Source organism: Fusarium solani (genome assembly GCF_023522795.1).
Source record: "Fusarium solani strain SB1 chromosome Unknown bctg00000015, whole genome shotgun sequence".
Classification (NCBI taxonomy): domain Eukaryota; kingdom Fungi; phylum Ascomycota; class Sordariomycetes; order Hypocreales; family Nectriaceae; genus Fusarium; species Fusarium solani.
The window spans coordinates 220,617-244,287 of NW_027072143.1; the positions used below are offsets into that span (position 1 = coordinate 220,617).

At 49.5% G+C, this 23,671-nt stretch overlaps 7 protein-coding genes across 7 annotated transcripts; 3 read left to right on the forward strand and 4 right to left on the reverse strand.

Moving 5' to 3' along the window:
• Window positions 1–143: 143 nt before the first annotated feature.
• MRS44_018038 (uncharacterized protein) lies at window positions 144–1,892 on the reverse strand (the record flags this gene model as incomplete). The annotated part of the gene is made up of 7 exons (XM_065616241.1): window positions 144–721; window positions 787–1,173; window positions 1,217–1,224; window positions 1,305–1,380; window positions 1,430–1,548; window positions 1,598–1,717; window positions 1,765–1,892. The coding sequence occupies 7 exons, from the start codon at window positions 1,890–1,892 to the stop codon at window positions 144–146; spliced, it is 1,416 nt and encodes a 471-aa protein (XP_065472313.1).
• Window positions 1,893–5,298: 3,406 nt separating this feature from the next.
• On the reverse strand, window positions 5,299–6,807 carry MRS44_018039 (uncharacterized protein; the record flags this gene model as incomplete). The annotated part of the gene is made up of 4 exons (XM_065616242.1): window positions 5,299–5,618; window positions 5,669–6,171; window positions 6,234–6,425; window positions 6,485–6,807. The coding sequence occupies 4 exons, from the start codon at window positions 6,805–6,807 to the stop codon at window positions 5,299–5,301; spliced, it is 1,338 nt and encodes a 445-aa protein (XP_065472314.1).
• A 1,062-nt stretch (window positions 6,808–7,869) lies between these two features.
• MRS44_018040 (uncharacterized protein) lies at window positions 7,870–9,774 on the forward strand (the record flags this gene model as incomplete). The annotated part of the gene is made up of 8 exons (XM_065616243.1): window positions 7,870–7,962; window positions 8,018–8,094; window positions 8,159–8,383; window positions 8,444–8,568; window positions 8,628–8,679; window positions 8,729–9,427; window positions 9,496–9,569; window positions 9,626–9,774. 8 exons carry the CDS (start codon window positions 7,870–7,872, stop codon window positions 9,772–9,774), a joined length of 1,494 nt encoding a protein of 497 aa, XP_065472315.1.
• Window positions 9,775–10,722: 948 nt separating this feature from the next.
• On the reverse strand, window positions 10,723–13,436 carry MRS44_018041 (uncharacterized protein; the record flags this gene model as incomplete). Its single annotated transcript, XM_065616244.1, has 2 exons — window positions 10,723–12,960; window positions 13,014–13,436. 2 exons carry the CDS (start codon window positions 13,434–13,436, stop codon window positions 10,723–10,725), a joined length of 2,661 nt encoding a protein of 886 aa, XP_065472316.1.
• Window positions 13,437–15,458: 2,022 nt separating this feature from the next.
• On the forward strand, window positions 15,459–16,256 carry MRS44_018042 (uncharacterized protein; the record flags this gene model as incomplete). Its single annotated transcript, XM_065616245.1, has 1 exon — window positions 15,459–16,256. One exon carries the CDS (start codon window positions 15,459–15,461, stop codon window positions 16,254–16,256), a length of 798 nt encoding a protein of 265 aa, XP_065472317.1.
• Window positions 16,257–17,497: 1,241 nt separating this feature from the next.
• Window positions 17,498–18,812, forward strand: MRS44_018043 (uncharacterized protein; the record flags this gene model as incomplete). Its single annotated transcript, XM_065616246.1, has 6 exons — window positions 17,498–17,590; window positions 17,647–17,672; window positions 17,731–17,810; window positions 17,864–18,131; window positions 18,184–18,655; window positions 18,705–18,812. The coding sequence occupies 6 exons, from the start codon at window positions 17,498–17,500 to the stop codon at window positions 18,810–18,812; spliced, it is 1,047 nt and encodes a 348-aa protein (XP_065472318.1).
• Window positions 18,813–18,967: 155 nt separating this feature from the next.
• Window positions 18,968–23,282, reverse strand: MRS44_018044 (uncharacterized protein; the record flags this gene model as incomplete). Its single annotated transcript, XM_065616247.1, has 6 exons — window positions 18,968–19,247; window positions 19,541–20,085; window positions 20,144–20,316; window positions 21,374–22,037; window positions 22,095–22,169; window positions 22,227–23,282. 6 exons carry the CDS (start codon window positions 23,280–23,282, stop codon window positions 18,968–18,970), a joined length of 2,793 nt encoding a protein of 930 aa, XP_065472319.1.
• Window positions 23,283–23,671: the final 389 nt, after the last annotated feature.

A 23,671-nucleotide genomic window follows, 5' to 3' on the forward strand; every position in this document is an offset into this window, starting at 1 on the left:
TTTTATCTTTAATGGGAATAATAATAATATTAATACCACTTGTGGTTAAACACTTAAAGCTCTGGTCTGAGAAGGTAATGCCTCGTGACTACTATCTTGATCTGCCTGACACAAGACTCATTTCTTAATAAATTTATGACACACTACAGGTCGAGGAGTAGAGCCTCTGATGAAGCAAGCTTAAACTTTGCAACACCGTTAGATACCTTGACCCTTTCCTTCACAGCCTGATTCTGAAGTTGGCAAGTCTCGTCTGAAAATACCTGACCTCCGAAAGTGGGCGCGTCTCCTTCGTCCTGTCTCGACAATGCACTCGTGGCCGTCAGTCTGGTTGCGCCGATGGTGCGGCCCAGCAGCCCTTGAAGTTCGAAAGTCCGAACAGCCCGCATTCCAGTACCGTCGTAGTAGTCAGAGTTGATTAGGACCGCCTTGATTGGTTTTCCAGCGGCAGAATAAATGGTATAGCCGGCATAGTTGGAAGTTCCGTCGTCAAGGGCAGAGATGTATGCACCACCTGCCATTGCTTTGGTTGCCACGTAGCCGCCGTAGTAGGGTGAGGTGACGCCAAAGGGTGTCCACCATGGGTAAAAACAAGTGTCATAGGAACCATGATGAAAGTACGCTCTGACGACATTGACGCTTGCGGCGCGGAGCGCGTAATCAAGAACCCAGAGGGCTGCTCCAAATGTCTTGGAAATCTCCGGGCTACCTCCACCGGAAACTGCGCTCGTCTTAGTTATTTGGCCCCTCAGCGACGGAAGATTGATTGTCAGAAGACCGGCGTACCTGAGTTTGTCTCCCCAAATACCCATTCAAGTCCCAGCTCCCGAGTTACTTGGGTATCTGTGGCATATGATCCGACATTTCCAGATATTTGGACATGGCTCATCAGGGATTTCAGGTTAACTGGAGGAAAGGTGGTCGTGTTGGCGACAGTCTGTGGGTAGTTGTGATGCGAGAATGTCCGAACATATTTCAGCGCAGCGGGGCCAAGACCCTCGAACAATGTTTCGGCGGTATAGTTCATGGTGACATAATTGCCTGCCTGGACGAATTTATTGCTTTTGGTTGCTTCCCCTACGCCGATTTGCCATCTCGATTCGCTTGCGGCCTCGGTTGTATGGTTCCAAGTGTCATATTCATCGACAATGGGAAATTGGAAATACGGAAAAACTAACAGTCAGTGAGCAGCTAAACTCTGGACATCCGGCTAAACCTACTATCCTATTATGATGTTAGTCACGGCATCTGGTTAAAGTTGATCTGTGTTGCTTACGGGTTCATTGCCAAATTCCACAGCGTACAGGTTTGGAATGAGGTCTTGGGCAGCATCAGTTGCTTCGATAGTGTTTGTCATGTTATTACCGCCGCGATTAAGACCTTCGTATATCAATGATTGTAACAAGTTATCTTATGACAAGTGTCTTACCTAGGACAATGGCCCCTTCATATTCCCCAGCAATCTTAAGAAGAGAGGGTCCGAATACGAAACCAGATCCCTGCTTGATGATAGGCTCGTCGAGGTTTGCATCATACAGCGATTCGTCTCTTTACAAATTCAGCAATGTACTAATCGACACTAAAATTGCATACGGACTGGGATGTACCGCCAATGCGGATTCTTGGCCAGACACCGGTTAACTGCTTCAGGTTGGACATGCAAGGCTTGGTGTTGCCGTAATTCAGAAAATAATTTGCAAACTCGGTGAACTCGAACCTAGCTTTATTAGTTTTCGTCTTTGTCTTACATACAGTTGAACGTACGACAATGCAACAGGAGCTGCATCTAACTTGACCTTATCCGCTCCTCCAGAAGCAGGAACGCGGAACGTCGTGCCAGCGCAACATACTCCAATAAGACTAGAGATGAAAATCGTCTTCGTCTGCAACATGTTGGGCATGAGAGTGATAGATGATAAAGAAGATATTAGGTGCGACTCTTGATTAAATCGAACAACAGTGCTTCATGGACATCATTGTCGAAGATGTTGACCCTCTTATAGTTTTTACATCCGCAAAGAAAGTCCTAGGAGTAATCCGCTTACTCCTAGGTACAACAACTGAAATTCCAAAAAAACACGTTTCAAGGAAAACATCCCGGCCTGTAGAAGGCTGATTGTAACCCCCAAATGTCCTGTAAATTCGGGGGTGGGGTCCACTTGGACATCCCCGCATTCCCGCATCCCCGAGTCTCAACAATATTGCTTGATTGTGTAATTAGAACATCGCATCGAACCCTGATAATTGGAGGGATAATGCAAATAAATTGTTCCGTCCTGTCGAGCCGGACCTGAGCGCTTTCGATTCGTAGTGTAGGCCAGCCTTTGCTTTTAGCCGCATCTCCGCACTCTGAATGTCGATCGACGACAGGGATGAATACGCGTATAGTTCGGCAAAAGCGGAACTATAATCAAAGTTTTTGATTGGCTGCTTACGCATTTGACTAAGAATGGTCGCCGAACCTTGCCGCCACCTGGTAAGCTGAACCGTTGTCCTTGAGGGAAAATCGATCAGGCGATGGAGACTTGCTTCAAACTCTCCTCTGTGCTTATTACCAACTTTACAGGTTGACCTCTGAAGTTAGGACTATGCAGCAGGGGGAAGGAGGTCCCTAGTGTAGGGAACGGGATCTAATTTCCCTCAAATCATCTTGGGTGAAAGTGAACTTTGCGGCTTGGGTGTAGCAGCGAGGCAAGCTGGCAAGCAGGGTTCGCTCACCGCTGACGCCTCCCAGACGCTACTCACCCGTTCCTGTGGCGGTTTGGTTTGGTAAGTAACTTACTGATGCGGTGATTGAGTTCTGTTCCCAGTACGACTAATGCGCCAACGAAGCAATATCTTGCTATCTCACTATACGGACCGTGTCAGATGTCTACTACGTAGTCTGACAGTTAAGGGTGGGTTGTAAGCGAAGGAGCTGTTGGCTTGGGTCTCTCAAAAACTTCAACTTTTTTGCACTATATTAAATACTTAGAGCTATTTTGCTGGATCACCATTCATCTTTATGACGGACTGAATAGAAGCTTAGTTGATAAGCCTTTGCGGAACTGTCCAAGGGTCTAAACCTAGAGTACAAGATGACAGCTCCTTAAGAGATGAATGCCAGTGCTTCCGATAAGGTCAATTCTGTCACGGCCCATGCCGCGATCGAATGCGTGTCGCCACACGGCACGGATCAACGTATTCCGCTCACTCGCACCGAGTGAGCGGGACCCATTTTCTCACTCCGGGCAAGTGAGAATGTAACACTATCTCACGATGGGCATCGTGAGATGCTCCCCAGACCCTGCCTATAAAAAACCACACAACATCCCTTAGACAGACACTCTCGCTACCTCAGCTTTCAATACAATTTGATTACTCAAGAATACTTCTTGACATTATCAGACGTGATTCGCCACCCCACGCTCAGTACGACGCCCCGTCACAACTGCCAACATAAACCAATTGGGTTACGGTTTGCTACGTTGGGAACCTTGACCGTCACAAATTCCCTCCAGGCCCTGACCCTCGGCTATAGTCATGCTCCCTCTGTGTCGCAGAAATGGTTTTCTTGCTCTCCGACTATTACTTAGGGTTAAATTAGTTCCCTAAGGTTCTCGACCTCGAGCCATCCAAATAGTTAAATCCCTCATTCCCTTTATTAGCTGGACGACTGCTTTTAAATTAATAACAGGGAGCTATTCTGATGGTGCGAGGTTCACTCGTACATGTTATAGCTGGTATAATATAGATACGCCTGATAATAGCAAATTATATTCTTAGCTATAAGTTATTTGTTAAAGACTGAATAATATTAATAATAACGGAGGTAAAAGCCATAGAGTAGGTAATTATAACAGGAGGCGAATAGACAGTGGAGGAAGATTTAAAAAAGGTCTGATTGGCTAGGTGATAAAGCATATATAGTAAAAGTGGGTCAAATAGATAGATAAAGTTAAAGACGAAAAACAGAGCTTCTGATTAGTGATCTTTGTGTTTTTATTGCTGGTATAGATATAGAGATAGATGTTAGACAGCGCGCCCTCACTAGGTAACTAACTGATGATTAAAGATGATATTGGGATGATCTTGAGTGTATTGATCAGGTTTCTTGTGTTCGTCCTCCTTGTTCTTCGTTCTCCCTCGTTGTCTTTGTATCTGAGGGGGCAAGACCAAGATACTAGACCTGCTGATCCTGCAACAGATCTGTAACGCTGTTCTGACAATTAAGGTATCATGTGGTGACATCTTCCCTTGAGGTGGCTGCCTGTGTAACATCATCATGCATGCCACTTCTCCAACAGCTATACCCGTGGGCTCGACCAAAAAAGGGGCCCACTATTCTAGTGGGCGGCAAAATTCTGGGACACTTGCAAAATTCTGGGACAGTCACTTTGGCGGGGCTGGCTTCTCTCAAACAGCCAAACTCGCGGAAAAACGCCTAAGAAAGAAAAAACTCAACTTCAACGTTAATTTCTCAACGATTATATATCGTATCAAAATCCTAAGAGTACCGTTAGAAAGCCCTTAATTAGTTCTACTTAGGAGAGGTCTTAATCTTAATTTTAGTTAAGATTTGAGCTTAGAACAAGTTGTCCCAGAGTTTTGCAAGTGTCCCAGAATTTTGCCGCCCACTAGAATAGTGTCGGATACGAGGGTGGTAAGTCAAGATGAATGATAATCTCAAGACGGAGAATAGATTAGTGATTGATTCAACTCTGTCCCGCCGTCTTCTTCCTTCCTCGTCCTCATTATATTTGACGAGGCGAGGCCATGATACTAAACCCGCCGAACCTGCAACAGATCTGTAACACCACTCTGACTCTCGTGGTGCACTCTTGTGACAATCTGGGTAGAGGCATATGCAACAAATAGTGGGATCCCTTTTAGTCGAGCCCACGGGTAGTTATATATGCTAGAGAGGAAAGATTAGATTAGCAAAGATTTAGAGGAATTAGGAGGGGTAGAATTATTATTATAAGTTAGTTAATAAAAGGATTTATAATACACACTAATATCTAACATAATAATAATTATATGCTACTAAAGTAAAATTATACCAGACTTAGTACTGGCTTATATTAAAGATTCTAGCATGGATAAATAGCTATCTTTCTAAACGTTTTAAATACTTTAGCTCCACTCGACCTAGAGCAAACCTTAGTCGCTTCTAATACTGCAGATACGAACTATTTAAACACTTTCTACTCTTTTGCTTTATGTTACTAACACAGTTGGTTGAAACGAGTGTGCATTGTAGGTCTTGGCGACTTGTTAAATACAGTAGAACATAAGCGTTTTGCCCACGTGCCAGATCTAGACAGCAAAATCAAGCACCACCACCTTGCGAGGACCAGTAGGTCCGTCCTTCCGTACAACAAAGATTGATAGAACATTATCCTCATCCAGCCTATAGCGATCAATCAGAGGCTCCCATGGAAATCCAGGTTTCTCCCAAACCAGTTCGTAGTCACGATAGTCCCTCTCCTTCGTTGCTTTGAGGATCTTAAGAGTTCCCGGCGCATCGTTCCCAGGGAGCACGAAATAGAGATCGCCGGACTTGGTGACTGCCACTTGCCCACGGACACCTGCCAGTCTGCCATCTACATTGGGAAGTCCACGACTGGTCCAAGTTCCTGCTCCGGTTAACGCTTGGTTTGAGTTTGGAGAACGCGGGTAAACTCACCTGCAGGATTACGGTAGTAATGCTTCCACATTTGCAGCCCACTGGTGCGATCTCGGTTGAGAATGTGGACACCTCCAGCGTGATCAACAACCTGCGCTTCCTGGTTCGAGAGTCCTGTGTGCTTTGGGATGGAGAACGCCGTGATCCCTGGGGAATCGGGCCTGACTGAGTTGCTGAATGGGTCTGTTAGAACAGCAATGACATCACCTGCCCCATTCTTCCAGGTAACCCCTTGATCCTCGCTGTATACGTAGCAGATGTCATAATTATTCCCAATCCCGTTGGGACCCGAGTGTTGCTTGTGCTTGGTATCCAGGGGGTCGTCCCATCCCTCGTAGTGAATCCAACCGCGGTACGTGAAGGTAATGTGTAGTTTACCGTCTCTGTAATCGATGCCATTCACATATGGGTTATTCATGATGCCAGTAAGATTAGTTCCAAGACACTTGTAAGTGCTTGATTCTCCAGAATAGACAAATAAGTGGTCTGAGCCCAAACCCGCCCTGTATTTCCGGGTTAGCTGAGGAGCATGGAAAATGTTGATCAGCTTAGGATCGTCATTCACCTTCCGGTCCGGAAGGACAAAAACATGTCCTTGTCGAGACACCCGAAGCGTGGGTATGTGACTTCCTGCAGCAACGGATGATCACTCGGAATACCAGGCAAGTGATCAATAGAACTGCTGAACTGCTCGGTTCTCCAAGCAAAGTCTTCAGGGGACAATGCCAGGTTTGGCACAGAAACTCTGTATCTCAGGCTGAAGGTAATTGTTAGAAGTTGAGAATATTCGTACGTGATGGAGGATATTCCACATACTGGTCACAGTGGTGGTCGTACGAGAGGTGAATAGTTCCGTCCCCTGGGCAGATACCGAGTTGCACGGTGTTGTGGGGGTCATCTGCTGTCTGTTCATAATCCTCAAAAACGAGACGTTCCCACTCTTGACTAGGAAGACGGCGTCGGGCGACATGAACGAACAGCGCATTGTCTGAGCGTGACTCTAGAGGCGAATAATAGGCAGCATATTGCCATCCCTGAAAAGTAGCGATGGCATCCTGCTGGAACGTATTGCCATTGAGATACTTCACACGGTATGACGAGTCATTTCCCAGGACAGTAACGATGGGTTCGGGCAACATTGCTTCAATAGAAAAGCATGCGAAAGTGTATAATGGGGGGGAGGAGCACAATGATTATTACTACTGTCGATTCCAAGATGTTAGTCTCCTCTCATACCACTATATATGAAAGCGAGTAGCTCTCTCCTAGCCATCGTTTCTCATGGGCATTATGATTGACGGAAAGCCAGAGGATAAAGATTCCGCCCACACAGGACCCAGTCCATGTGAGAGCCTCTTATTTCTCATGGGCCATCGACTCACTCGCGCTGACTCCTACCAAGTACCTGCAGTGAAATGCATGCGGGGCTAGCCGCTAGCTCTATACGCGTATGGACGCATGATTAACAGACGAAACTTAGTAGCAGGGTTTTGGCTATTGGTGGTGGTACACTCCGCTTATTGTACGGTGGCCCACCATGAACTGCGCTAAGGGAACAAGTTTGGGGGGTATTGACAGGGGATGCCGTTTCCCCTCTGATCTCCACCCTGGATCTGCCCTAGGAGCTTTTTCTCGGCTAACCCCGGGACGTGCTTGCAGCGATGTGCCATTGGTTGACCTAGTAGAACGGCCCAACTCCACAAAACTCTTCGCCAGGGTGTCACCCGGCATTGTGCCGAATGGAAATGATGATTCTCATAGCAAACAAGCACCGGAGTGGGTGTTGTATCTTCCAAATAGGCTATTGTATCGAGCAGCTGAACATCATACCCCGCTCAATAAACGCAGTTATAAATTTCCACGAATCGCGTCTAATCTGCCTGTACTGTAACAGTTCTTGTGACTTGCCCCCACAAGGATCCAACACTGGACATCTGACAGGGACTAGAAACCCCAGCCCCCGGTTTGGTACCTCGAACATTGCGTAGAGAATCGGGGATTCGTGGAATCGAAAATCGCTCGCCTCTCAACGTTGGTTTATGTGCTTGCCGTTTGATTGTAATAAAGTTCTGCCCTTCTGTTGATATAAAATAGGAGCCAAGTACACCTGTTTTTGTGTGTTTTTTCAAGGCAGCATCCGCCCAGTATAATCCAACCCCTTCAGTCTTTTAGATTTCTCTTTCTGTAACCACCTACCAGTCATGAGCTTTCTCCGGAGATTTATTCGCAACGAGGCGATGGCCTCGGACCCGCCCGAGATCTACGGGTGGAGATGCGTTGTCCTCGCCGTCTCCGTCAGTCTACGGCACTTCCCACTGGTTATGCTTCATTGACTAAACTGGAAAACAGGCTTGCTTCGGTGCAGCATCATTCGGAATGGACGGTTCTATAATCAGTGGTGTCATTGTTTTGCCCCAGTTTATGGAGTACGTGGGCCACTTTCCTTTCCTTTACTTTTTTTCTTTTTGAAATTCTGATGATTACCCGAAGGGATTATGGCCTCGAGAGCAACAACAATGTCAAAACGGCCAACCTTCAAGCAAACATCGTTTCAACTTTGCAGGCTGGCTGCTTCCTAGGAGCGCTTGCGGCATCATTCATGAGTGACTACTTTGGCCGCAAAACCGGACTTATCATTTCTGGCATCATCACTCTTATCGGTGTGATTTTCCAGTTCAACGCCTGGGGTCACATTGCCGTTCTCTACATTGGAAGGTAAGATGTCCTTGCACTTGTGGAATACGCCGGGCTGTCCGAACTAAACAATGGGTTTAGATTTGTTGCCGGTTTTGGAGTGGGCGCGTCCTCGATGGTAAACCCACTGTACATCTCAGAAAACGCTCCCCGCGCCATTCGTGGAGCATTGACCGGACTATACCAGCTTTTCATCGTCGCGGGTGGTATGATTGCGTTTTGAATCAACTACGGAGCCTTGCTACACTTCTCTGGGAAGATGCAGTATGTGTTCCCGCTTGCAATTCAGGGCCTCCCGGCTGTCCTCCTTATTGTTTGTATGCTGTTCTGCAATGAGTCCCCCCGATGGCTTGCGAAGCAGGACAGGTGGGAAGAGGCGAAGAGACTCCTTGCGACCCTTCGAGCGCTTCCTGAGGATCATCCCTACATCGAGAAGGAGTTCACCGACATTGTGAACCAACTTCAACACGAACGCGAGCTGATTGGAGATGCAACCTTTTGGGGGCTTATGCGCGAGATGTGGACCATCCCTGGCAACCGGCGACGAGCGCTGATTAGCGTTGCTCTCATGATATGTCAACAGATGACGGGCACAAACGCTATCACGCAATATGCTCCTATTATTTTCAAAAACCTGGGCATCACGGGTAGCGATACAGGTCTCTTTGCAACCGGAATTTACGGAATTGTTAAGACCATCGCCTGTAGTTGTTTCTTGCTCTTCCTCGCCGATACTCTTGGACGCCGTCGGTCCCTTTTGTGGACGTCAATCGCCCAGGGGCTGTGCATGTTTTACATGGGTCTCTACGTGCGCATTTCACCTCCCGTGGCTGGTGAAGACATCCCTCCGCAAGGTTACGTTGCACTCGTCTGCATTTTCCTGTTCGCCGCTTTTTTCCAGTTCGGTTGGGGCGCGACATGCTGGATTTACGTATCGGAAATTCCGACCGCGCGACTTCGTGCAATGAATGTGTCACTGGCTGCGGCCACACAGTGGTTGTTCAACTTCGTCTCGGCACGCGCTGTTCCTACAATGCTGGTTACCGTCGGTAATCATGGCTACGGGTGAGTTGTCATGCGTCATTCAGAAGACGCCCAAAAGAAAGTTGGGGAAACTAATTGCAACTGATCAGAACCTATCTCATTTTTGGATCGTTTTGCTTCCTGTGGTTCCCATTCGTTTGGTTCTTTATTCCGGAAACGAAAGGTACGTAACCAAGCTTCACCTTACTCTCATTATTGTAGGTAACTAAAACCTGAAAGGTCTTTCACTCGAGGCTATGGATGAGCTCTTCGGTGTCGCTTCGGACACAAAGAGCAACCCACCAGCCATTGAGGTGGAGTCGGACGCTAAGGGTAGTGTCCATACGGAAGATAAGCTGGGTAACCGGGCCCACTTGGAAACAGTCTGAAGGGATCTCTGAGTTTGCAGAGCTGGTGTGCCAGAGACGCTCTATTCGCTTATCATGAACAGAGTTTGGCTCGGCAGCACAAGCTTTCCAGTTGAGGGGCACGAGGTTCTCGTGTGGCAGATCAACGGGCCCCAGAAATCGACACATGAGTAATGTAGCCACTCGCTACAAGGAACACTTACGTACTAAAGTCATTTAAAAGTTTCAGTAAGTTAGCTACAGCAGTTCTTACAATAAGCCCCGTAACTTTGGGGTCTAGTCAGCCCGATACGATAAGACTGATGCTAGGACCGCTGTAGGATTAATATCATGGAATGGCAGGACTTTTTTTGTTTTTTTTGGGCTTTCTCCCTACTCTTCGATTCTAGATCGTCGCCTGCCCTGTTCGTCGCTTGCTTCTGTGGATTGTCTTCAGACTGCAAAACCCGTTTTATCTGCGACGAAAACTCTACCGTTTTCATCAGGCAGGGACATCTTACGAATCTATCGAATCGAACGCCAAGCCTTGGCGTTCGAATCGAATGTGACCCCCGTTGATTCGAATCGAATCGAACGCATCTCCCGCAGATTCGTATCGAATCGAATGTGACCCCCGTTGATTCGAATCGAATCGAACGCATCTCCCGCAGATTCGTATCGAATCGAATGTGCCTCCAGTAGATTCGCATCGAATCGAATGTGTCCTCCGTAGATTCGATATCTATCGAATGCCAAGATTCGATCGAATTCGATTCGAACTCGATCGAACGTAGACCTAATCCCGGCGGAGACCGAAACACCAATAGGACCTAGGACCAAATGGATCGTTGTCATCATCACCAGGCATTCGTGACTTCATACCCCGACGTACGAAGGGTAAGAGATGCAGAGGGGTTTTAGAGAACATCACGGCTGTAGATGAGGCGTCGCAGAACATTTTCAATTGTGCAAAGGCAGGTAATAGGCAGATTAAATGTCACTCGTCCCCTTCAGCGACGCAAGTGCGTCAACCCATTGATCATCACTAAGGCTAACCAGCGGCAGTGAAGGCGTGTAGATTCCAGCTTTACTCCACGATCGAATGCACTGAGCCATCGCTACTATCTCCCTCCTCAGCCGGCTTCTCAATGGTGCTGTCATACGCCCTGCACTGCTAAACGTCCTCTCGCTCTCCGCAGACGACGATGGGATGGTGAGCATATCAACCGCCATCAGAGACAGCCGCGGGTACCGATTCCTGTTGATTTTCCACCAGTCAATCGGTCTACTCCTGTAGTAGTGACTGTTGACAACATCCTCAGCACAGTACCGAGCATATTCGTCATCAGCAGTCGCTCCCGCCGTCGTGTGTTTCGTCTTCCGGGTGCTCTTGCGGGCACTGGACGCTGCCAAGGACGAACCCTGGGCGCATGGCGACCCAGCTACACTCCTAGCAAGTCTCCGCTCAATGTAATCCATTGAGGCCTCGTCAGACGTAGCGAAGACTTCGCAGTCAACGTCGCGTTCCCTGTAACTCTCCCAGATCTCTCTGAGCTTGGCTTCGTACTCTAATCGCCAACTCTTAGCCTTACGAGAAGGCACTCGAGACCACAGTTGATCGAGAAGGCGCCACTTCTTCGCCGGGTTGAAGACAACAGCGCCGACATAAGCTGCGCTAGTCAGACGGTTGTAGTACTTGTGCAGCTTCTTCCATCCGAGCTTGATAAAGACCTTGAGCAATCTACGGGTTCTGCTATCGAGCCCGTCGTAGATGGCGACTTCGACGTCCTTCTTCTCCTTGCTCACCGGATCCTCAACTTCTTCAAAGATTGTACCTTCGATAGCACCTTCGAGGTGGTCAAGTAGGATCTCGAAGACAGGGAAGTATTCATCGAAACTACCACACGTCAACCTCGCGCCGGGAATACCGTCGCCCTGAAGTTGCTTGGTGGCGATTTCAAAAGGCTTCAGAAGCTTGACAAGTACCTCGATAACCTTCCAGTCGTACGCACTTAAGCGGTATTGCAGAACTGCCGGTTTCGGTTTGTCACCAAGGCCCTCAGTTTCCCAACGGTTCTGAACGTCATTGAAGAAGGTATTGAGAGCCGGGCGGAGACGAAGTGCCCTCTCCATCATCCGCATGTCCGAGTTCCATCTGGTGGCATTGTTGAAGACCCAGTGTAGTGTTGATTCATGGCCGGATTCCTTGCGCTGAGACTGAAGAAACTGCTCGTACAGCTGTTGACTCGCTCGCAGCTGAATCCCGGTGTTGTGAAGCATTCCCGGGGCGCCGTTCTGGCTGTACTCCCTGAAAGTGGCTCCATTGATCTCCTCCGGAGCTGGGTGGGATGATAGGAGGTCCTCTTCTGGGATACCAACGGCAGTGTTCGCTTCAAAGTCTTCGTCCGTGCCGTCTTCCATCTCTACATCCAGGGCCTCGTCGATAGCTTGATCAACAAGCTCCTCATCGTCATCTTGATCGTCACCATCGGCAGCGATGATTGCCGCGAAGTTCTCTCGCTTCGAACCGTATAGCATTGCCCGCACGCAGAGGTTGAAGATATGCGCAGCGCAGCGAATCCGTCGCTCTTCAGGTGAGAAGCCGTGTTCAAAGGCAAGATCGTCCATGCAGGTGTCATTGTTGGCAGCATTGTCCAGCGTGAAGTAGCCAATCTTGTCCGGGTCGTTGATTTGCCAGAATGCGAGCGTATCAGCGACCTCATCAGCAAGTGAAGCACCATTGTGTCTGCCCGAGAGAGGTCGAAGCCCAAGGAGGATTCGGTGTTGGACAAAGTGGTTATCAATGAATTGAGCGTTGATCCCAAGAAACGAAGTGTACGACTTGGATGTCCAACCGTCGAAGGAGAAATGGATCTGGGATCGAGCGCTGCGCAATACTTCGGTTACCGGCCCAACGGCACCCCTATACTCGGATTCGAGCATGCGAAGCAGCGTCTTCGCAGAGGGAATGTGGGTCACATCAATGAGGGGATTGCCGTAGAGAAGGATCCGCTGGAACCGCTCGGTATTGACAATGTTGAACGGCAGATTATGGTAGGTAATCCAGTCGAGGAGGAGTATTCGGAGGCCTTTGCTGCTGAATCTTCCACGCAGCTTGCTGACAAGAAACTGGTCGTGAGGATTATTCAAGTCGGCATCGATGAAGTGGGTGATAGTCTGGCCGCCCAGAGATGAGGTTCGCACGCCCCGGGCAACGTCGTTTGGGGCCTGCCAAATGAACACGCATGTTGCTGAGCTATCCACGAAAGGCACGTACTTACCAAAATCCCGTGGGCGTTGCGAAGGTGGTTCTTGATAGCGGCTCCGGTCGAGCAGACGAAGCAGAAGTCTGACTTCTTTTTGAAGCCTCGGGCGAAGCAGTCGGCACAGATCCACTTGAGCTTATTGCCCTGCCGCGAGGTGGAACGGTCCTCAACACGATACCCATATTGCTGCCACCACGCCCTCGTGTCCTGACCGCCAGTATAGCGCTCGAATCCGGGCCATTTGGCCCACTCTTGGCGGCCCCAAAGTGTCCAATCAACCTGAATAAAGTCGGCAGCCGTTCCGCGAGAACGGGGTGATGGTGTCGCTGGTAACGAGATTCCTGGAGAAGACACAGGCGGCGAAGACGAGTACTCGACGCACTCCATTGCGCCTGACCCAATCGATGGGGGACGGCTTGAAGAGAATGGTTCGGACATCGTGACGTTAGGTCGGTCGCGCGAATCGAGCCAGCTTGTAGAGGAAGGTTGGAGTCATCGAGGCTTCGCCGGTGCCCAACTTATACCGCTTCCATGACAGCAAAACTCAGTGAGGCCAGCATAACGCGTATGTACGCACGTTGTCGACGCGAAAACGAAAAAAAAATCCCAGGTCGCCATCTCCGTTACATTGGCTAAGTCTTGTACGAATGAAAGGGGCATCCGCCAGCAATGAGAATGATGACCTCGCGCACCATGTCCGACGGCCCACGCGAAGACGCCTCTTGGCTCAACCACTGGTGCTCGACGGTTCTCCAGGTGCTATATACACCTGCGCTAGCAACCAATTAAATCGAAGGTCTTGTCACTCAAGTCGGCAGACTCTGACAGCCCAGTCTGGTATGGTCCCTGGTCATCTCGTTTCAAGTGCCCCTATTGGCTCATGTCGTCGTGCACAGACCGCCGAGGCACACAACTGGAACTTTCCTTCCGCGCTGGCCCGTCTCGTTCCATCCTGGCGTCGCCTCTGAATGGGCTCTTAAGCTCGTTTGAGCTGGCCGGAGCTCGTCGTGTTGCCACGTGAGGTGTAGCGGTGAGGGCGTAATTTTAATGCTGTAAGTGGTCGCAGCTGCGGGAGGATTATGAAGTCGCTAGTATATCCACCTAGGGGCTGGCTGGGTTTGGCCGCAAGTTCCTTTGACCAAAGCGGGGAATAACTATGTTGGGTCTGGACAGTTAGTCGACCAATACAGGTTGAAGATGCAACAGACATGTGAGACTTCAAGGTCGAAATGGTCTTCTGAGCGTGAGAACACTGGCGCCGATAGAAAGCTCTTGAGGGAGATGTCTAAATGGAGCAGTTTTTGTTTGCATTACTTCCAATCTACAGAAAATCGGCATGTGTTTAGATGTTCATGGTGGGAGTAATTGCAAGACGGGCCTACCCTATACCAATGTGCTAGAAAGATACCAGGGTACTCACGTATTCTCCCACAGCTACGCAAGTAACCCCTAAACAGCACTAGTCGCATTTCATGGCCGCGAGGATTCGCTTTTCAACCTCGCCCACGCTTGACATAGTCCTCGTGGAAATTATGAAATGGTCCCATTCAATAAATTACTTTTGATATTTTAGAAAGCAGTCGTTTGTGGGTTGCGGCCAAGCATGATTACTGCAGTTGCACGATACCTATTCTGACCTGTAAATCTCGGGGGTTTAGATGTATACACTAACACATCTTAGCACTTACACGGACCCTGGGCCTTCAAGACGACAAATCACGCTCGGTCGCGTCAGGTACCGCCAGGGGCCGGTTGACGCGTTCAAGAAGTGACGCTAAAACGAGCCGCGCGTGAGTTTCAGCGAACCGCGTCACTCGTTCGACCGAATCGATCGATTTTCGATCGAACGCTTGGGCCCATTCGATTCGATAGCGAATAAAATGTGCCCTGTTCGATTCGTATGTCGAATGAGAACCACCACATTCGATTCGACGCAATCGAATATCGAATGAGACATTCCACGTTCGATTCGCATCGAATCGAACGGGCCTGTGGCAGATTCGACATCGAATCGAACGCCAAGAAATTCGATTCGATATTCGTAAGACTTGGCATCGAATGAATCTATCGATTCGATTCCCGTTCGTAAGATGTCCATCCCTGGCAACAGCATGTCTTATATCGGGAAATCAGTGATGGTGCTACCGACTTTAATAAGGCTGACCTCCTCTTCCACTTTCAGGAGATGAGGAATCGAACCTTTAAGAAATCGACGATAGTCTCTGCTTGGAGGAAGTGCGGCATCTATCCTTTCGACCCGTCAGTTGTTTTGGATCAGATGGTCGATCCGTTGCCATCTCTGAGCCAAGAAGTCAACGAGCAAGACCTCCCTGGTTATATCACACTTGGAGAGACTTCTGATAGCGCTTCTGACGGCGGAGATGAGACCGGAAGTCATACCGAAGCCGGCGATGACGCTGAGAGTAGGAGGAGCAACCAGAGACACCCAAAACACCAGAAATGATGAACTGGAACACCGTCGACACGCCACCTTTCAACATACGTGTCATCCAGCGTTACCAGGAGTATGTTGCCCTACGGATCGAGGCATCTATCGTCTCCGGCATCCGGCTGACTCCCTCAGTTGCCCGTGTTCATGAGAAGTCGAGGAATGCAACTGAAGTTCTCATGATAAATGGCATTACGTCGACTCAGGAGATGAAACGTTTGAAAGAGAAGAATTTGCGTCGACGGGTATTACAGGAAGGGACATTTATTGTAAGTAACTACGGCCTAATTTGCGTTAGTGATGCGAGACTTTGCATTGCTAAGGACGATTACCATCGACGAGCTGCTCAGGCTGAAGAAGAACGACGATATAGGAAGAAAGAAGCAATTGACGAAGTGAAGTATATACATCGTTGGATGAAAGATGTACGCAACATTGTTCGAGCCAGCTTTAACGAGGCATCAGGGGTCGAGGCAAGGCGAGGTTGGTGGGTGAAAGCGGCACGCCGGCAGCTCCTATCTTCAAATGAAGATATGAGTAATAGATATGCCCTCATTCGCGAGTTCTCACAGGAATTGCAAGCCCCGTTGGAACGGTTGACCGGGATAACTTGGCCCCCTGAGTATGACGCTGAGACCGTTGCGTCGGCAGTCAAATTCCTCACTTTGGAGGAACGGGAACGCCGTGCAGGTCGCAAGGTGCTTACATTGGAGGCTGACGGCTTGGAAATAACAGTTGAAGACTGCATTGAAGTCAGTCAGGGCGTATTTGCGATGCCAAAGGAGGAGGAAGTTGAAGTATCAAGTTGACTGGTGTAAATACATGACATGCCCCCGGTCGCAAATATCACATATTATTCTCATAATGAAGTGACTTCCAAATTTGTGGAAACCCCTCCTGTTCAGAAGTACCTTTTTTTTTGCGAGTCAAGGGCCCCTTTTGCTGGTTAGCGCGCCCCCCGTGGGAGCGGCAGCGACGACGGGGGTGCCAAATTGGAGGCCCCCACAAGTAGGATTGTCATGAGTCATGAATCCAGAATGTAATCGTCAGGAAGGGACTGGAATATGCCGATTTCAAAAGTCTATTTCCCAAGGCACACTTGTTGTTTCTGTAATGTTTTCAACTTTTTTGGCTGGAGTTTTGCTGGCTCAGATGGATGCCCAAGGGTCATACGCGATTGTCGGTGAAGGTTCTGGCGTGTGCGGGGCTCGGCCACACATGACGGTCCGTCGGGTGACATTGAGATGAGTGTCTAGACCTAAACCGATTGCAGATCATGGGCCTAGAACACGCCACAGGCAGGCAAAATGAATCAATGAAAAAGTCCCGACCGCCGCCTAGCCACTGTATGTGTTATCATAAATGACAGGGACGTGGGTGTGAGGAGCAGTAACAACTTCGACACAGGAGGTACCAAGATTAACATGGTCTCTAATAATGGCAAGGTTACTTGTCACTTATGTTGCACCCAGCGGATAAAGTGGCCCGTGTGTTATATTCTGGCTGGTGAAAGGGAACAAAATGGCGGCAAAGGAGCTGTTGATAATTAAGATAGTGTCTGAGCGGTGCTTATTTACTGTGATCGGCTTCTCCTACCCCGCTTACCCGCGTACCAGCCACCCTCACAACCCCTGCTTCACGGCTTGCCCTAAAACAACACGAGAAATTGCCCAATAAAAACTGCCTCCCCTGTCTTGGATCACGCACTCTCCAATCCCCCGTCCCGATCCTCTGGGTCACCGTGTATCAGCTTTTCCTTGGCAACCAACCCGTCGGGTCGACCCTGTGTCTTATTCAGCGATCTCAGCCTTAGACCCAGTCTGTCGGTGTCTCGCTGAAACCCCTCTTCCCCTCGTCACAGAAAACACACCACCGCAGCACGCACCACCACTTGACCCTACAATTCCCTCTCCCCTCCCCAACGCAAACTCCTGCCTTTGATCCCTCTCCACTCTTGAAATCCCTGTTAGGGCGCGACGTGTCGGTCCGCGCGACGCCTCCAGTTTTCACGGCAGCGACCCACAACTCGGTTATGACTCTGAGGATCCCGATGTCGAGCACTAATGGGCCGAGAGACAGTCTTTCCGACTATGAATTCAGCTTTGAGGCGTACCTTGACTATACGACAGGAATTGAAGTCGACGTGAGTCTCATAAGGAAGCCTTGGCCCTCATTCCACCGTATGCTCACATTTCATAGTCAAATCCTTGGAGTCGTCCCACGCTGTCAGCCCTCGGCCCTCGATTGCCAACGTATCTCATTTTCAGGGCTAATGTATCGCAGAGACACCGCATCCGTGGCAGAGAGCATCTACGAGTTCCACAAGGAGAATGGGCGAACATACCATTCCTATCGCGCTGGCTGTACGTTCTGCTCTCATGTCTCATCTCATGTGCAATAGAAGCTAAACTTGCAGCCTACTACTATCCCAATGACATGATCGAGGTTGAACGGTTGAATACTCAACATGAGACTCTCAAAATCCTCTTAGATGGCAGGAGTTGCCTTGCTCCCTTCTCTCAGGAAAATCCTCCACGCAAGGTTCTTGATATCGCCACAGGATCCGGCTGCTGGGCCATCGATCTGGGAGATGAGTTCCCCGAGGCCCGAATCATCGGCACGGACCTGTCTCCTATCCAGAGCGACTTAGTTCCTCCTAATGTTGAATTCATAATTGACGATGCGTGCGTAACTGCCCCTAGCCCTTGCCTTTGACACATAAACTGACAATCATAGAACCGATGAGTGGCCTCAAGGCAGGGACTGGTGTAACTTTGACCTGATACATACCAGGGTAACCATGGGCTGCTGGTCTGATATGGCTAAACAAATCATTCAGCCGGCCTTTGAACGGCTGAAGCCTGGTGGATGGATAGAATGCCAAGAACTAGAGGGCCTCTTGGAGTGCGACGACGGTTCGGTCAGAGAAGACAATGCTTTCAAAAAGTGGTGCGATGACATTGTCGACGCCAGCATAACCGCCGATCGACCATTGCCCGGTGCTGCAAGTTTGAAGCAGGCGTTCATAGAGGCCGGATTCGTGGATATCCATGAAAAGATATACAAAATTCCCATCAACGGATGGCCTAAGAACCGCAGGCTTAAGAGATTTGGAGAGCTATGGCATGCGAACGTGGTGGAAGGACTACAGGCGCTTAGCTACGGCTTGTTGCATCGCGTCAAAGGCATGACTAAGGAAGAGATCGAGGTGAGTTTCGACTACCTAATAAATCTAGCACTCAACTAATAGGTACTAGGTCAACCTTGTCGACGTGAGGAAAGATTTAGCAGATCAGAGAATGCATGGTTATCAGAAGTTCTATGTTGTATGGGGCCGCAAGCCAGAGGATGCTGAGATGTCCTAGAGTGCATTGTGCCTCGATTATGTTCGATTAAGACCTTCGCGCAATGGAGTAGGTAACAGGAATCATCCGCCCACCCCACATGCCTCATTTCACAAGTCATTTGCATACAATCAACAATGCAGCGTGGGGTTCCTTAGAGTCGATCGAAACCCTTTTCAGGTCTTGCATCTGGGGAATAAGATACGTGGTATTTTGTCCTCCTGTAGGGTCCTGCCATCCCTTCGCGCCACGCCCATACACTGGCCCTGGACCCCAAAGGCCAGGCTGCTCATCTCCCCCAGCACGTACTCGACTCCCATGTTGACGGCTGCCTGCACCGCGGTCCCCAACGCCTTGTCTGCTTCAGCAAAGCCCACGCTCAGTTGTACGGACAGAAACTCGGAGTTGTTCTTGACGCCCATGGCTATGTAGGCGGCAATGCTGTCGTCGCCGAAGCTGGATTGATCAGCCCTCAGCATGCCCACCTCGTGGTATCATGGGCTGTAGAGCTCGTCGATGCGCCAGATGCAGTTGAAATCCAATTATACCTGACAGCCTTCCTTTAGCGCTTACCGTAGCCTAGAACCACAACTGTTCCAAGACCACTGCATGTCCAGACACTGCTGGCTCATGAGAGGTCCCCTTGGATTACGACTAAATCGTTACTACATGTTGACAGGGTTCGCAAGCAATTGTCAATATTGCTGATGACGCGATCAGCTCTGACAGCCTCCTTCTTGTGTACTGACAGGTTATGCTGAAGTTGGAATTCGAACTCGCGTATCCGTCGCGCACAGCCGCGCAGGAGTTTGATGGAAAATTCGCTCATAACTTCCAAGTCGGCAAAGCTCTGGGACTCAACAAGCTCCTCAATGTGGTATGCAGCAGTCGAGGTGATAATATCGTGCAATGCAACATCCCCCGTTGAAGCCGAAACTTCCTTGACGACATGAGAGAATGACTCTGCTGACCAACAGTCTCGGAGGATGGATTGTATCTTGGAGTTCGCCAGCTGGGCCAGCTTTGGGATGTTGTAGTAATCGGCGATCGCGTTCACACGGACGTGACAGAGTAATGCTTCAGTCACCTCGGTCCTCTCTGTTTGCTGATGCGGCGGGTGCCATTCTGTGACGTCGACCCTGGGCCGTGACACTTCGGTTTCGTGATCCGTAGCGGAGCAGCTCGTCTCAAGCATATAACCGACTTCGTACTCCCCAGTGTACATAAAGTTGACCATGCGCCGAAGGGTGGCGACGTCGAATGCTTCCACATTCAGGACCTTCGTTCTAGCCTCCTGCACTCGCTGTAAGCTTACCATGCTCATTCTTGATGCGCCTTGCGGGGTAAAGTACCTGAAATTCTCGTTGCAAGGCAGCAGCTATAACAGGGGACTGAGGGCAAACAATGGCTTTGTGGAGATAAAACTGCTGCTCTTGGCACACCAGGGTAAAGTCGCTGTATTCTCCAGAATGCAAAAGCTGGAATAGAATGGAAGAACTCTGCGATGCCATTTGGTCCAAGGATGCTGGGAGTGAATCTCAAAATTAAGATTTCAACCTGGCGACTGCTCTTGCTACCCAGCCTTGGGGAAAAGAGGATTAATGCACTTGGTATCAAGCATGATGACAACTACGCTCACAGGAGTATTTTTCAGTCCACTCCATGATTCTTCACCTGATATCACGCGCCACCGCCGCCCAACGTGTGGCAGCACCATCCAATTGACTGCTTGGTCCTTCACGAGCATTCCGAACCTTATTTTGGCCCATCAGCGAGCAGTTGCTTTAATGGGGCCGGCAGCGATATCATCCTCGAAAGCCCTCTTATTATTAATTCCAACTTCCCTTTAACCTTGCCTCTTTGCGCCGCATTTCAACCCAATTATTCATCATCCCTGGTCCCATCTTGTTGGAGATCACAAGTGTGAGGCGACCAAGTCGGTGGCAAGGTGTGGAAGAAGGAGGAACATTCTACAAGAAATCGTGCCTGTACATAAATAGTGGTTCCCCTACTGCACTTTGAGATAGAATTAAGAAATTAGTATCTTCTCATTTCAACACATCTCCCACGTCTAGCTAAAACCCGCATCGAGTCCATCTCATGCGCCTTGTTGCTCGACGTCTACTTGGAACTCGTCCCCCGTTTGACCACTACAGGAAATCTTTCCGTGACTGACGCGACGACACTACTCGTTCACGAAGTCGGAGCGTCCAGACGAAAGCTATGATTATCCTCGCCCACTGAAAGCGCTGCTTGTGGACAACACTTGCTGTTCCGTCAGTGGGAAATTCGTTCAAACGGTCGTGCCGTATCACAACGAAGCAAATCTGCAGCAATTCCGTGCCTTGGGACGGCGATTGAATGGCCGCCTCAGTGCGTTGGAGGTGCAGCCATCTGCAACACAACTCACCATACGTCGCCTTTCACGTATAGGAAAGGACACTAGCAAGCCCATCAGCAGACATCCCAATAATGAATAAATACATAATAATGCCATATTCTTATGTATTCATAGCCGTGCCCTTATATTCTTATCTATTCTTAAGCTTATGAATTATTCCTAATATAAGTTGAGGGCCCACTTATATCGTCGTCGTCGCTTACGACTTCCATAACCTCGTCATCTACTGCCACGTAGACTTTGCGGATCAAGTCATTCTTCATCCAGTTGCTCAGGCATTGAAGCTTCTCGATAGTATCAGCCGAGAGCCGTGCTCTGTCCCATGAAATTGTCCGCCTTGCGCAAGAGAATACCCGTTCCGGGTCGTCGGACATCGCCGGTACACTTAGTATGTCAATGGCTAATTGGTGTAAACGTGGATACTCAATCCTCTGTTCTTCTCGGCACCACCATTCCAGCGGTGTTTTTGTCGTCATAGGCCTTGGCGGAGAATTAACGAATTTTTCGAATTCATCCTCATCTCCGGGTTCATCCAAGACACTCATTGACTGCTTGATACGCTCGTACGGTGTTACTTCCCGTCGTTCGTCGTTCAGCCGAGCCGCGGACTCCGACGGGAGTGGCCGGTCCTTGTACTTCGCCCAAAGCTGCCGTGCCCCAGCAATGGCGGTCTGTCTCCATTCCTCTGCCCAGTGGCGGTCAAGGTACCTCCGGCGCTTTTCTGGATGGAGCAATAATGCCGTGGCATATATTGGGTTTCTGTCACTCTCTTCATAATACTTCGAGAGAACCCACCAGCCCATGTGAATGGAATGAACCATACGCGCGTTGCTGGCGTATTTGACCTGCTTTAACATCAGTACAGGTCTGGTAATAGATCGTACTGGCCGTCTATGACTTACCTTGGCATTCTCAAACTGCATGAAAAGAATATCCATATTCTCTAGCACCTGATCTATTGATGCCCACTCCGTTTGCTGCTCCAAGGTCGCTTGGTAAAACGGCTACAAGAACTCGTGAGTCATTTTGAGTACTTGCCAATCATCATGCGTGAGGATGTCGTCTTCCAGCTCGTTGTGGTATTGGTTGAGGAATATTGACAATGGACCCTCTTGGCTGATAGCCGCATCAAGCAACTTGAACCATGAGTTCCAACGGGTGATATTGTCAATTCCAAGCGCCTTTCCTGCAATGTCATCCCATGCATCGTTGCGCACCGTGGAATTACGGATGAACACCGCAATGTTGTGGAGTTTACCCATTGGGCCGATGCTCCTCCAGCCGGCAGTGTCATGGCGTTTCTTGCGCCTGTCGTGACTCTTGTGGTAAGTATTCGACTGAATCTGGTCGTGTAGCGCGTCCGCAACTGTTACATCATTTGCTTCGTGTTGCGCCTGCGCAATTGCGGCCTGCAGAGCGTCCTCACTAGTTGCAAAGAGAAAGGCTTGAAGGGATAAGTTAATGATGTGGCCGGCACACCGCGTTCGAGAGGACACTGGATCAAGTGTAAGGCCGTACTCTTGCGACAGCTCAACAGCAAGTTGGCGGAGACAGGTGTCATTCTTTGCGTCATTGTCCCCAGTGAAGTAGCCGATTCGGTGCGCTAGGTTGTACTGTCGGATAATCGTCATCAAGTGAGGTGCCATAGCCGCTCCGGCGTGAGAGCGGCGGAGGTTTGGTAGCCCTAGCAATGCTTTCCGAGGTTTGTAGGCCTCGTCAACCCATTGGGCGTGAACAGCGATATAGGCCTTGCGCTGAGGAGAAGACCATACGTCCATGGCAATATGTACGAGGCTCCGGGCACGTTCTAGCCATTCCTTTACGGATTGTTGATGCGCATCGTAGGCCCTGTTCAAGTCTGCCGCAACTGTGCTGCCGGAATCAGTCAGGAACTCTTCAACGGCAGGGTTTATCGCGGCTAGAAGTGCCTGGTATTCCGGCCACGTTACGAAGTTGAGCGGCAAATGTTTATGTGCGGATAGCAGCATCTGTGCCTCTCGAAAGGCATCGACATTGATTACACTCCGTAGAGTGTATCTCATTCTCCCTGGCTTGCTGCAGCTGCTTGCCAGTTGTTCTTGCGAAGGCATTTTCGATGGCTAGTTGGCGCCTGTTTTGAGATTTTGAATCCTCTCGAACAAGTATGTGATGAGCCTTCTCGAGATGATAGCGGGCGTTGCCAGATATGTGGGTTGACCAGGATGGATTGCGACAACGCGTGCAGTAGTGGAGTAATTTCCCGCTTATAGTGCGTGGCTCGTCGCCTTGAGCTTCTCGAAAGTGATCCCATGTTGATGTGGCTCTCAGTTTCCTTCTCTTGACCGTATGCTGAGCTGACGACGCCTCGGGTTCCGACAGTGTGCTGGCAACTTGTGAGGCACTGTCAGAGGGTAGCACGGAGGAAGAACTTGACGGGGCATTGAATTGGGGCAGTGAGGATATGTTGACGTCCATTGTCGTGTGTGGAGATATGTCGCTG